The 15,656-nt window shown below is 34.5% G+C and overlaps 1 protein-coding gene across 1 annotated transcript in view; it reads right to left on the bottom strand.

Moving 5' to 3' along the window:
* The window catches only part of LOC111054083, a gene marked incomplete in the record, with an annotated part of 158,091 nt that overhangs the window by 119,411 nt on the left and 23,024 nt on the right, over positions 1-15,656 (bottom strand). The window contains 7 exon segments of the mRNA XM_039437303.1: positions 857-950; positions 2,650-2,824; positions 4,370-4,505; positions 8,503-8,718; positions 9,707-9,761; positions 11,579-11,756; positions 14,503-14,695. Coding sequence (XP_039293237.1) covers positions 857-950; positions 2,650-2,824; positions 4,370-4,505; positions 8,503-8,718; positions 9,707-9,761; positions 11,579-11,756; positions 14,503-14,695 — 1,047 coding nt within the window.

Genomic DNA, 15,656 nt, shown 5'->3' with positions numbered 1-15,656 from the left:
AGTTTGTAAGACAAGTGTCATTGATTCGATCCTTCAACCCTGGCTTTCATTAGTAGAGATAGTGGTAGAGTTTCCTGGGCAAGTACTAACTATCTTGTGAACTCTACCAATGAAAACGTTCTTGGTAGAGTAGCCTACTAGTTTTTGGTAGAGTAGAGTGTGATAGTTGTACTCTACAACTTGCCTTTCCCCACCACTTCTTATCACTCTACTCTACCACTACTATGCTAATGATCACAGTATCGAGCTAGTAGAGTAGAGTCGTGCCGTGGGATATCAAATTTAATAAGTATTGTTATTTATTAAAAAGTGTTAATAAGAGTGTTTAAGTAGTGTTAATTTATTGAAAATATTGACATTTTAAGGTTAGTTCAGTTCACTGGACAACACACTTTACCTACTATTCTCAATTGTAGAGAAAACAGTTACTCGACCAAGTAAGTAGAGTACATTTAGCTCGGTAGAGTAAGTATGCCAGTTACTCGACCACTAACTCCACTAGTGAAAACCAGGTTTCATTCTTTGTAATGCTGGAAAGAATTCACTTGGTCGATAGCACTATTGCGACAATGTATGCTATGCTGCTACGGCCAGTTAAATGATGATTTCATTAATACACTTACAAGTGATGTGGGCAAATTTGAGGCAATAAGATAATTTCTTTCACTCAGCCCACAAATAAAAAGATAGAATAGGTGACATCACTTCACAAAGATTTCATACGGTATATGATTTCGATTATATCTATATCTAGATCTATGATGGTAGGCGTACTCAACAAAATTTCTTGTTATTGATTGAAAACATAAATTCTTGATATGATTGTTAGATTAACAATCCTGAAAACATAGCTCACCTATCGAAATTTTCCTTTTCATCTTCAAATATAACTGTACCACTCATTTTGACTCCTTTTTCATCATCGCCGTCATCTAATACTGTGTATCCCTCTGAAAAATGTATCAAAATCAAACATTGTTGAATAATATTATCAATCAACTATTAAAGAAATTATTGAATGAAAAAGACTGAGAAATTGTCAAAAAACCACTGATTTATTGATAATTAGGAAGACCGGTTTCGGTTATTACACCATTGTCAATCTCTGATAAACTAAAACTAAATACAAGAGCAGCAGAATTTATACTAGTAGGCGAGTACTGCTATTGGTCGAGGGCATGAACGCCTGCCATTGGCCTAGCTAGACAGTCTCCCCCAACTCAACGGTGTGACAAAATGGCGGCTTAAGCTTCAGAATCGCCATGATAATGAAATTTACTTTCAGTTCAAAATAAGAACTAAGAAAACAAGTGTGAATGATAATAAAACAAATATGTAAATGGGAAAGATATTGACAAAAAAAAATATATATATTAAAGAAATAGTTGATTTGTTCTCCTTGAACTTAAGTAAGTAGTATCCTTTTTAGGATAGTGGGATAGTGAAATAGGATACATATCTGAACTACAAATGAGGATACTATTAAAAACTATATTTTTATTTGTGCTACTTTCATTTTTGTATGGCGCCCACATCAGCTATAGGCTTTTGGGTGTCGTCCAATGAGCGATTTTGGGGGTTAGCAGTCCACTGAGCGATCCATTACTCCTTATAACAATAAGGATAGGCAGACGCTATGAATGGGATAACTTGGGTGTCATTAATCATCAGGGACAGTGACAAAGGAAGGCCACACGCGTATGTGTATACTCTGATGATGATTGAATTAGTACCTTCCACCTATCATAAAAAGGAATCATTTGTTGAAGAATAATTGTAACCAATAAACAATATTGTGACAAACTGCTGTTAAAAAATTTGATTTTGGTATTATCAATTAATAAAAATGAAAAAAAAAACTCAGGAAATTTTTTTCAAACTTTCACTTTTAGTGATTTAAGCGACCAATAAACAATATTGTGACAAACTGCTGTTAAAAAATTTGATTTTGGTATTATCAATTAATAAAAATGAAAAAAAAACTCAGGAAATTTTTTTCAAACTATTACTTTTAGTGATTTAAGCGACTGAAATGTAGATTAAATGTAGATTTTGATCTCTGTTGATGGAATCTGTTATGGGAATAACATATAGGAGCCATTTCGTGCCATGGACTATAGGAGCCATAACATAACATATAGGAGCCATGTGACTTTAAATGTAGATTTTGATATCTGTTGATGGAATCTGTTACGTGAATAAAATATGGGAGCCATTTCGTTTTTATATACTAATTATAACGATTGTAGATTGGCATGAACTTGAAATTTGTGATTGCTTGCTTGTAGTTGTGGATTGCTTCAGATCTGGAGTTGATTTTAAATCTTCTTGATATTCATGAGATAATTTATCCCTTGTAGCCTTTCTCCATCACTGTCCCTGATGATTAATTACACCCAAGTTATCCCATTCATAGCGTCTGCCTATCCTTTTTGTCATTCTAAACAATGGATGGCTCAGTAGACTTCTAACCCCCAAAATCGCTCATCGGACGTAACCAGGCTTGTGTAGGGGAAATGAGACTAATTTTGATAAGAATTAAAGGACATACACAGCAGTGGATTCTGGAACATTGAGAGACACTATAGTTTACGTTTTCCTTCGAACACTATAGTCTATATTATTCAGATAGTCTGTGGGATAACTCACCAAACTTTTTCAAAATATGTCCTCGTTTGTATAAGATTTCTTCCATTTCTATCTGGAAGCCATCTTCAGACACCACATACCAAGCTTTTTGCGAGTCACGAAATTTGACCTCTTTAACAGGATTGCGAGTATATTTGTTAATGAAGAATCTGTTCATAATTCTTTCGATTTGCAACTGAAATGAAAAGAAGTTTGTTATGATAGGGATATGACATAACTGAAATTTGACCTCTCTAACCGGCCTGGGAGTATATTTGTTAATGAAGAATCTGTTCATAATTCTTTCGATTTGCAACTGAAATGAAATGAAGTTTGTTATGATAGGGATATGACATAACTGATCTAGAGCTTGTAACTTGGAAATGGTTATAAAATAGTCGGAACATGTTGTGGTGAATAAATAAAACCCGAAATTATGTGGAACTGACAATAAAGCTTTTAAAATAATAATTGAAAATAGGCCTATATAACCATCCTTGGTAAATTAAAGAATCTATATGCTAACCTTCAAGTTAATCAGGTCAGTAGTTCAGATGTGATGATGGGTAATTCGTGATTTTTTTATCCAGTACCTGTATAAGTTAGCTCTTTCCCTTATTATATTACTATTAGCAGGTAACCCGTGCTCTACAAGGGTCTATTTTGAAACTTGACAAACTGAAAACTTGACCGAGTGGAATCTTGAAAAGTTTGAAATAGGCCTATAACCATCCTCGGTTAATTAAGAATCTATGTGTAAAATTTCATGTTAATCAGGTCTGTAGTTCAGACGTGATGATGCGTTAAGCAAGGTTCAAACTATATGTAGCTCAGCTATATAGCTCTGCTACAAGTTCAAAACGTAACACTGGAGATCTTTCTATATAGCAGAAAATGAGCTATCCAAAACTTTCGGTAAACATCAAAGAGAATCTGAGGCAGCTGCGGCAGCCTTCCTTCAAGGACAGAGCAGCTACATCTAGCTCAGCTATAAACAAAAATTGACATGTAGCAGAGCTACATCTAGTAGAGCTACATATAGCTCTGCTACATAAAATTAGCGTTAAATCTACTGATAGCAGAGCTATATGTAGCTGACAGAGCCATAATGTAGCTCAAATTTTATATAGCTCTGCTATATAGCTCTCCAACTACATAGTGTAAACGTAGCTTAACTCGTGAATCCCTATCCCGTACGTGTATAAATCAGTTCTTTAATTCAATAATTATAGATGGTAGATAAGGATAGCAACATCATTGTTGATAAAATCATAGAGAAACAATAGCGTAAGTAGATATCCCATGGTATAGGGTGTTTGTGTCGCAACTTTCACTTTTATCTCAAGCCGATTATTGTCAAATTTTACTGTTTTGTTGGTGTGAGAGTGTATGAACGGCACAATATGAGAGACTACCAGTGTCACACAGCTTCACGGGAAAGAATCACATGAACTATCGGCTTGAGATAACAGTAAAAGATGCGACATAAACGTCCTAAACCATGGGATATCTACTTATGCTTTTGTTTCTCTATGATAAAATCCTGCTATTATAACGTGGACCTCACTCTAGTTCAGGGTCGCATTAGATATACAAATAAAATCCACTGCATTATGAGCTGATTATCAATTTTTGACTGATTAGTTGATTGATTTGTTGTTGTTAGTTTTTATGTTATGACGCATTGCCAAACATTTTTTGAAAAGTACATGCATTGAAGAATAATTGGATAAATAAATACATTTTCATCAACAACGTTGCAGTTCCAAACTTCGTCTTTGATGAAAGTGATATAGCTATTTAGTTCTTCTGTGTTTCGAACAGCACCTCCCTGTAAAACGAACTCTATTATGTCTTTCGCGTTCGATTTCCTGCAACTGTCAAGAGGAAAAAACAATGATTAGATTTGTAATGGCATATAATGTATTCATGCTATTGACCCTAAAGAGACACACTGCGGTGTTTCATACACCAGGGATTTTTTTTCTGTTCTGCAGTTGACAATATCAAACAGATGGGAATTTATGCCCAGTCTAAATTCGGTTTGTAGTATTGTCAACTACTCTCCACCACTTCCAGTCAGTAATAGCATTCTACAAGGTCACCTGCTCATCTTGTTCTTCGTTTGGGGTGTCTAACACCCCAGACTGTCTTTTACGTAGGACTTTTATCAAACACTTTTATTACAAAGATTCACTTGTCTTGTCACTACAAATGTGGTATGGGATGATGGATCAGATTGGAATAAATGCTATGATTCTCTACAACTTGAGATTCAAATGTCACTACAAATGTGGTATGGGATGATGGATCAGATTGGAATAAATGCTATGATTCTCTACAACTTGAGATTCAAAACAATAAAATGAATAGACGTGAGTTTTTGATGAAGTTGTCATTAAGCCATTCGTTCAAACCGGATTAGGAGCTCCAACACTTAGGCGGAACATACGTACTTCTAAAATTATTATAAATATTGATAAGCTTTACTTTCGATTTCTGTATGCACTTGGAACAAAAATGAATAAGGAATGATGAAGTATGGTCTAAGTACTTGTTTTTTCATATTTTTCAAAGAAAAATGCAAAATTGATTTGGGGTGTTCAACACCCCAGTGTGTCTACTGTGTTAGCATAAAGTAAGTGTGTCTCTCTAGGGTTAAGATTAATTGCTACTTGAAGAGTGTTAAGATTCATATCAATTAGTGACCGAAAATACAAATGCTGATTATTATAACTAACAATACTTGAGGTGATGTTAAATACCGATAACAAATAGACAAAATCTGGGGCCCCTTTTGTTCTTGCTATTGATAAATGAGTTGCCACTTAAGATACCCAACGTGCTTGATATTCGCTGACGATATGAAGATCTACAAAGAGGTGAGAGGATTGGATGATTGCTATTCCTTGCAGGCTGATGTTGATAGAGTTGCATTGTGGTGCCATGTGAATAAGCTTGATATCAATGTAAAAAAATGTAAATGTATGACTTTCTCCAGAAAGGTTGATCCAGCTCGTTATCCCTACTCAATGGTGTGTGCTTGGAGAGGGTAACAATGTGTAAGGATCTTGGTATTGTATTCAGTTGTACATTGTCCTTTTCAGCACATGTTGATCACATCATTGGCAGAGCGAACAAGCTATTGGGCTTTGTTCTGAGAAACTCTACCGGCTTCAATAATGTTGAGACTGTTGTAACTCTGTATCAGTCGCTAGTCAGAAGTGTCCTAGAGTACGGATCTATTGTCTGGAGTCCCTCTACTCATCAGGATACATTAAGAGTCGAACAAGTACAGAATAAGCTTCTTCGCTTCCTATTCTATATGCAATTTAGAAGAGCCTGTCCCTTGGGTTTTCCTTCTGGACGTTTGAGATCCCTTTTCAATATGGACTGTTTGAGGGCTAGACGTGACAGGTTTTCATTGATGTTTGTGGTGTCACTTTTGAAAAATTACATTAATTCACCCGCTCTCCTCTCTAGGATTGGTTTCCAGGTACCCACGTTCAATGTCAGAAGAGTTAGGACCTTTCATGTACCAAGATCAAGGACCCTTCATAACTTTTGCTCTCCACTTAATAGAGTTTTGAGGCTATTCAATAGCGTTTGTGAAGGTGTTGATGTGCATGGCCCTGTAAGTGAGGTTAGAAGGCGCATTATTGAAGCTATTCATAATTAAATTTGAATTCAATTTCTGAATTGATTCAATTAATATGATGTCCGTGATTCTTATTCATTTTATAGAGTTGATCAAACATACAGTTTAAATCCCTTGAATTTTATACTTGAAAATCTGTTGTTGTTAAAACTTTTCCTTTTCTCCTCTGCTTTCATCAATTTTCTTCCCACAGTGGCACATGTTTTCCCTTAACCTGTTTCTATGCTCAATTGTAGGCCTATTCTTTTTATAACTTATTGGATGAGTTTTAGATGAGTTTGGATAAGTTAGATTAGTTTTATTCTGTATTTATTATTTATGCTTAGATTATTTACAATTACTTATGCTTTCCTCATACTTATCATCTTTCTTATATATTTGTGAATTGCATGTTCTGTATCTCTCATTTTTATTTCTTTTAGTAACTTACTTTATTCGATTGTAAATGGTAGTAAAGACTGTTTTGGGCTTAATGCCTGTAGTCTGTAATAGTTGTTCTGTAATAAATAAATAAATAAATAAAAAATGACCGGGAGCCGGGACCCACGGTTTAACATATCCATCCAATGGAATAACTTGAATGATGCCATGATGAATATGATATTGTTCTGCTCAAGGGAGTTATTCTGAGCAGTATCGAAGGTTTCTCCTGAAGGTTTCTCCGTATTGGGTCCCAACAACCCAAGGTGCTAGAGTGGGAGAACCCCACCGAGAATCCGGATTCCTTTATATCCATAAACCTCCATAAACTACATCTCTACCCTCAACAAGCCTTAATATTCTCCCACTTGTACCTTTCAAATTTCCACTTCTCTTTGAATTCAGCCCATCCAATAAATTAGCCTAGATTATTTTCATCAATTGTATTAATTCCCACTAATATTTTTCACTATTATTGTATTTAAATTTAGAAGTGTTATTTTTTGTTTGTATTGTTTAATTTTATAAGTGTTTACCATAGGTCTTTTCAGACCTGGCAATGTAAGACAAATTGGATAAATATCGAATATTGAATAATTTTTGTTACATAAGAGCTGAACTGAAGAGCCGCTATTGATTTTCTGAAGAAAAAACGGGAAAACTGGTCTACTCATTTACTCAGAGTACCATCCAATATAATTATATGTTATAAGCATTGGAGTACACATCCAAAGGGATTGTAAGAGCATTGGCAGACCAAGAAAGAAATAGATGCCGGTACTGGCCAATAGAGCCTAACCTTTGTAAGAAGATGATGATGACATAAATTAGCATAATATTTGGACGATTGTGACAAAATTAGGAAATAAAAGAAGTTTTGGGCTATAGCCTGTTTTTACTTTCCTTGCCCTAGTAGGTGAGGAAAGTACTGCTTTCCGGAAAAAACGTGTGTACACGATATCTCATCTCCCAATTGACGGAATGACTTGAAATTCGGAACTCAAGGTCCTTACACTTTATAAGGATCCGACACGAACAATTTCGATCGAATGCAATTCAAGATGGCGGCTAAAATGGCGAGAATGTTGTCAAAAAACAGGGGTTTTCGCGAGTTTATCAAAAACGGCTCCAACGATTTCGTTCAAATTTATTCCTAAAATAGTCATTGATGAGCTCTATCAATTGCCATGAGTCCCATATCTGTGAAAATTCCAGGAGCTCCGCCACATCTTTGCAAAGTTTGATTTTAGATTCCCAATTATCAGGCTTCAGATACAATTTAAACAAAAGATTCCAAGTGGAGAAGATTGAGCATGAATATGTTTCTTCAATAATTCAGTAGAAAGATAATTTTTTACTAGTTTGCCCAGCACCTACCGGTATTGGTAACCTACAGTTTTTGATTACTTCAAAAACCTACCTACCTACCTACTTTTTGATTACTTCTAATCAAAAATCTCTACAAGTAATGTTCAGTGACATTTACACCTTAACTTGAAAATAAGCTTGAAATTTGAGAAAATGTGATTATTCAATTGCAAACTGTTGGCAACTGTTGATTATATTAAATCATTCACTAGGAATAGGAGAAGAGATAGCAGACTTCGTGTGTCTCCAGCGTTATTGTCCTGTCACCAGATGGCTTGGATCTTTCAATAGTAGACTTGGGATGCGCGTGAACATTAGCGTCAGGTGATCAATTTTCATAACGGCAAGGAAAGTTGTGTGAGTGCACCACACCAGATTTTTTCTTTCTCGACTATTGTATTGTTTGCTTTATTGTAATGGTTACTTACATAATAGTATCATCTTTTTCTCCAATGGAAGATGTTGGGAACTTTCCTATTTCGAGCATATAATAAGGTGGTCTTCGGTGGTCGTAAGTCTTAATATTGTGCCATTCCTCTTTATTCTTTAGAGTGTAGGTCCTCTCTATCAATTCATGTTTCTTGCCAGTGAAATGCCCAACCCTCCAAACTGTGTCTTCATTGTTCACCTCGACTGCTTGCCAACTGTTCGAAATACATTAATTAATATGTTCAATATGAATATCAAAATACTGAATAAAAATGATAATAATGTAAAACAATCAATCTAAAGAAATTCACAAAGTTTCACAAAGCGCATCCCCATGATTTCTCATTGCTTAATAGTTTTGAACGATGAGAAAAATCATAAGATGTCTATCAATGAGATATAACGAAGGTGTCATAGCATTGAGATATCTATATCATTCTCTCAACACTTGAGGCGGAAAACAAATAATGTCTTATTCTCTTATAAGAAACTGGAAAAAGCATAGAATTGGATGAAAAAAAACATTGAAAAACCTGTAGGTATTTTCACACCTAGGTATGAAAATGAGGATAAAAAAATAATTCTCTCATGAGGAAAATTATGAGAAAATAAAAGGGATAATGAAAATTATCCTCTCTTGTAAAACACAGACAATAGACATTTTTCATACTAGAATAGGAAAATAGACACTGTAGACACTAACATAGATACTATTTTCTTATAAGACAGTGAGATATACATTTTTCACCCTAGAATAGACAAAGATAGACACTAGAATAGACACTATAGACAGTATTCTCTTATAAGCCCTTAAAAACCTAGAGATAGCTGGAAATACGTCTTCTGGAGATAAAGCCGTTCTATCTCCCAATGTTAAATACACACTAGGCCTACGCAATCGCTAGCTTCCCGCTAACACCAAAGTAGCGTAGATTTAACATTGAGGAATGCTAAATTTCCTGAAGATGTATTTCTAGCACGCTACACTAGGACTGGTGTGAACAGACCTTATCATGTAGAGATGGATGATATCTCCTGAAGACGTCTTTCAGAGTCTCCTGAAGACGTATTTCTAGCTGCGCTACGCCAGGTGTGAAGAGACCTTATCACGTAGAGATGGATATCTAAGAGAAATAATTTATTCATTTATAAATATTTGGAGTTAAAATAGAATAGAATTAATATAGTACTTCACTAACTCACCCAGGCCAGCTAGTAATACCTGATGATGCTCCATTATGGAATTCCAGTCTACCTTCTGCAAAAACAAACAACGAACATTTCAAAATGAGTATAACATTCTATCAGTTATTCGTATATCTAGAGTGAAAAGAGCTGTTTTTTCTCCATGGGGGAAAGTTTGAACAATTTTCTTGAGGGGGAAAAACTTTTTTCACTCGTGATATACACAACATTTTCCCTTCACCTACATTTTCATAAAAACTGTGAATAGAATAATTTTTAAAAATGTACGTGACCAAACAATGTGTTACGTAGCATAATCTAAAAAGTGAACAGAAACAGCTGGCTTGTAATCACAGTTCTCCGCCGACAGCGCTATCTGTCGGCAACAGTTGTAACAACAATGGCCGCCACAACTACAGCTATGATAAAGTTCCCGTTTCAAATTTGATTAGTTAATAAGGAATATTCATTGGCTGGTATTTTCAATAGCATGGAATATAAAAAAAATATTTATACATTTTTTTAGTTTGGTGATATGAAGTTTGTAATAATTTTAGCATACAAACATATTTCATAATGTTGATCAAATGTTCAAATGTTGATCAAATCTGGTTGAGGTATTGAATTTAGTTGGCTCAATGACTGACTACTCTATAAATGCTTCCTCATCTGAGCTTAGACCTTCTTACCTATTACAATGTAAGCTTTTAAATAGAGATGCTTCCCATGTTATTTAAATGGAGTAACTTTTTCTCCCTAGGGAGTTTTTCTGTTTTTTACTACCGAGAGCGAAAAAGTGACACTTCAGTATTAAGTTTCAGGGAGTAAAGTAAGTACTTTAGACAGCAGGTGGAGGAAAAAATAATTACCTAATAGTGAATCACATGCACCAATTATGTTCAATTTAATAACTACCAGCATTCTTTGCCATAATCATAAACGGTACTCAATATTTATTCAAATTGCCTATCAAATCAGAAAATAGCTTGAAAATAATTTTAAATATCTTATAATATTTGTAATTTTATAATATTTATAATATTTTAGATATTTATAATAATACACTTCATGTTACTGGACATTGATTGAAGAGATTTCCATGCTCAATCTTTTCCACTCAATTTTTTTAGTTTGAATTATATCTGAGACCTGATAATTGGAAATTCAAAATCAAACATTGCATAGATGTGGTGGAGCTCCTGAAATTTTTACAGATATGAGACTTATGGCAGTTGATATAGCCTATCAATGATTATTTAAGGTATAAATTTGATCAAAATCGTTGGAGCCATTTTCGAGAAAATCGTGAAAGACCCTGTTTTTGACAACATTTACGCCATTTTAGCCGCCATCTTGAATTGCATTTGATTGTAATTGTTCGTGTCGGATCCTTATAGTGTGAGGACCCGAAGTTCCAAATTTCAAGTCATTCTGTTTATTGGGGGATGAGATATCGTGTACAAAGACGCACGTACACTCATATACACACACACACACACACACACACACACACACACACACACACACACACTCACATACAGACCAATACCCAAAAACCACTTTTTCGGGCTCAGGGGACCTTGAAACGTATAGAAATTGAGAAATTGGGGTACCTTAATTTTTTTCGGAAAGCAATACTTTCCTTACCTATGGTAATAGGGCAAGGGAAGTAACAAGAATGTGGAATATCATCTCCGATATTGAAGTACTAAGTAAGTTTAAGGGTAAAAAAAATTTATCATTTTTTTAAAATTGGGGAAAATGTGAATCCTTTATAGGAGGCAGTGGCATAGAGACAACGCTGTTCTCCCATATCTTTCTCCACTGCCATTATAATTCGGACCTCGCTAAAGTATGATTATTATTTTTGCATGAATTTTTCTCACTTACCATACTTCAGAACCTCTAGATTTTCATCATGCAAATATTTGATCTCTCTGATTTGCACAGATTTCTCAGTACGATGTGTGCCCTGTTCAAATATCTCAACTCCGTCGTAGAATTCAAGTTGGCGAATTGGCACTCGAAATTTGATTTCATTCAATACTCGCAAAAACCTTATCTTAACCTGTCAACACAACAATGAATTTGGGTACTTCATAAATTTGCCAATTGATTCATATCAAACATCTTTATATCTCATATGAATCCAAATACATTTTTTTAGATGAGAAGCAAGGTGGTCATGTGATATATGATTTCGATACAAAGTTCCAAGAGAAAATTAATTACGAAAAACGCACATTGATATTCTCAACCCGTATCAGTTTGTTGATGTTTAAGTTGTCAATATTATGTTGTATATTATCAACCAGCTGAAATCATGTGTCAGCGCATGAAGGTCTGTCTGTGTGATAGTTCCTAAATATTGTCAGTTGTTGATGTTATGAATGAATGAATGGAAAAACTTTTGTATTCGCATGCATTGAATTCTTCAGTTGACTAAATGATAAATCACAACAATTTTGTTCTCATGCACTTCCAATTTTATTATTAGTTATATCCTGAAAAAGGACGGAGGAGTCTCAGGAGTGAGTCAGTTTTGTCGTCCAACAAACTTGAGCTGTAAAAAGGTTCGAAGAATATGTGTTCAAAGTTTGAAGCTGACTGATCCATTCTTTCTAGAGTTATTGTAGAACATACAAACAGACGGACAACGAATTTGACCTCCAAGACCGGTAAGTCAAAAGTAAGAAATCGATAACGCTCGTTCAAATAAATGCGACTATGTTTTATTCAATCTTTCATCAATTCAAACTTGGTTTAAACTACAGTAACTATATTGCCCACAGTATGGAATTTTTTTCCCGCCGCCGCCGCCATGAAGATTCCAAATATTTGAATTTTACAATGGAGCTTATATAAGATTATAAGTAAAATCGCTTGCTTTTACTTATTAAAGTATATTTTTGTGATTATTGATATAATTTCTTTCACATTTTTTCTATATTCCCAATATAGTTTTGGAACTCGAAATAGTAAATCGTAGATAATAGCGAGTAAAAATGAAAGGTAGGTAACGTAACCTGAAAGCTGAATTTCCAAAAAAATACCATAAAGCTTTTGAAATGTGTCATGATATTGTAATAAATTTTGTTCCATCGACAAATGCAAAAGTTCTCATATCTATTCCTAGAAGCATGATGGAATTCTCATTACAATAGATTCCATAACATTTGAATGGTTTGTTTTATTCAGCCAATAATTCTGCCGAAAATATTGTAAAGCACAACATTGAATATAAACTCTGGAAGAACCAATTATTCTAGCCATAGTACTACTTGATGGATTAATAAACATGTAAGAAAGTGAAAAATAACACACATAACCATTATTGTTTATATTTAGTTATATTTCTAATCAACCACTGCTCGTGGTAATGCAACTCGAAAATCATATCAATAGCTATTTTATCAATATGTTATGGGTAGGGTACTCAGTACTGAAGAGAATCAATCAGAGAAGTCAAGACGTCTTTAATCAGCACTTAATCAAGGTTAAAAATTTCATAAAATCTTATATTCAATTGGGCCACAACAAATATTTTGAAATTGGATTATTTGAAGATCGATCCAATAAATGGGATAAGGAAATACACATAATTGAAATATATCTTTCTACATATTTATATAGATCACTGGTTCCCAATCAGTTGTCCGCGAAAGCTCTAGATGTGGTCCGCGAGGAGTCCGAGGGAAGGAAAATTTATGTTTTAAGCTTTATTAGTGTTTTTTAAAGTTATCTTCTTTGTCTATATAAAAGTATAATCAATTTCTCTTCGAAAATGATGTATCAAACTCATCTCAAGTTCATAATAAGTTTCCAGTCGATAAAATAAGTGATAAGTTCCAAAAGTGTCTAATGCTATAAGATAGGACTTGAAAATTTGTTTGGAATCTTAATGGCGGATTTGTACCATGTGACCGAGCTAACCAATCAGAAGCGTAACAGCCATGGCCATACTGTGGGTAATATAGTTGACCGAGCGAAGTGAGGTCTAAAGGTGCGTCCAGATATACGCGCCGCGAACATGAGCAATTCACTTTTAATCAGCTGATTATATCTATATTTTTACAGAAACAGTAAGATACAGATATAAAAAGCTTGGCATCAGCTGATTAAAAGTGAATTGCTCATGTTCGCGGCGCGCATATCTGTACGCACCTTTAGATTGAAGTCGACGGTTTGGCATTTCTCTTAATGTTTAAATGTTTGAATGTTTATATGTTTTTATGTTACGCATTTACGGCGAAACGCGGTAATAGATTTTCATAAAATTTGACAGGTATGTTCCTTTTTGAATTGCGCGTCGACTTATATACAAGGTTTTTGGAAATTTTGCATTTCAAGGATAATATAAAAGGAAAAAGGAGCCTCCTTCAAACGCCAATATTAACGTAAAAATCAGACTGTAGAATTATTCATCATAAATCAGCTGTCTAGTGGACTATAATATCACCCGTTCAAAAACATCGAACATCTTGAAAATTGTATCTTTCCATCAACGTTGTTGACAGTTGCAGCCAGACCTGATAACAGCGCTCACACTCACATTCCGGGTCGACGCGTCACGGTACGATATAGGACAGAAAGCTCTATGTTTATTTAGGATATTTTCTAGACATTTTTAATTGATAAATTGTATATTGATTTTTGAGAAAACATAACAACAGGTCAATGTAACTCACTGAGCGCGAGGTCTACTGTTCACAGAACTACTATTTACTGTAGTTTTAACTACTATTGAGCATTATAATTGGCCTGGAGCTATTGCCATAAAAGATTTTTAATAATAATTTCAGTTGCATACTCACGCCTGACTTATGTGTTGTTCCTTGACATATCGAATATTCCTCTTTGATGAACTGAAAGTAATGAGGTTTGCTGTACTTCCTTATATGTTCCACTCCATGGGTTCTCATGTCCCCATCCTCTGCCACAGTTTTCACTCGTATTTTCGTATTGAATGCCTTGATATAGGGGGAACTGCTCGAAGGTTGGGCACACCTGTCAACGAAATTAAGAGAATCGTGAGAATCATATCTGTTATATTATACAGAACTTGCAGGGCACCCGTGCTTCGCTACGGGAATTAAAAGATAAAATAATTTTTGTGAAACATTTATAATCTAAATCCTACCAAAATTGTTATAATCGTTTTTGAGATTAGGCCACAACTTGGCATGAAAATTATTAAGTCAAATCATTCAAATAATTAATTGATGTGTAGGAAGTGCTCTGTAGAAGAGTAGTCTAATTGCAGCGAATTTTGTAGGATATGAGGCGGGGCTTAAGAGTCGCCCTCAACTTTATTCATTGGCAATTAATATTTCCCGTTGACAGATATCAAATTAGCAGTTATCATGTTTGTTTTGGCAATTGAGGATTAAATTCCAAATTACGTTGATTCGGAATTTGGTGACTCTGGTATCCATGGATCTCTTGTTTATTCTGGAATCTATGGCATAGCCTGTCGCTTACTTTTCGTTTCTCTTATCCAAAAGTAGTGTAAAAGCAGCCAATCCACTGATTCTTTCTTCCAGGGAACTCCATTCATACATAAGAGTCCATTCATAATAGTATAACATTAATTGTGGCTGATTTCACATGTACTAAACTCTACAATCATAAATATTATCATTTTAATGTGAATTTGCATAAATCTGAATAGAGTTTATTCAATCGCTTTGATTATTGACTACCATTATATGATTTCTTTCCCTGATCTTAGCTTGACCAATAGAATATAAATACTAAAAGAATATACATGCTAAAAGACGAACTTTAAACCCTTTAAAACCACCCTCAGAGTTAAAATATCGCCAAAAGATTTCTTAGTGAGCACCTAGGTCTTATAAGGAAGCTATATTTCAAGTTTTGTTGTAATCCATCCAGTAGTTTTCTAGAAATCGTGATCAGTGAGTCAGTGAGTCAGTGAGATAAGAATTTTATAAGTATAGATAGAAGA

This window comes from Nilaparvata lugens, chromosome 11 (assembly GCF_014356525.2).
Source record: "Nilaparvata lugens isolate BPH chromosome 11, ASM1435652v1, whole genome shotgun sequence".
Classification (NCBI taxonomy): Eukaryota; Metazoa; Arthropoda; class Insecta; order Hemiptera; family Delphacidae; genus Nilaparvata; species Nilaparvata lugens.
This window is presented reverse-complemented; position numbering and strand designations above follow the sequence as displayed.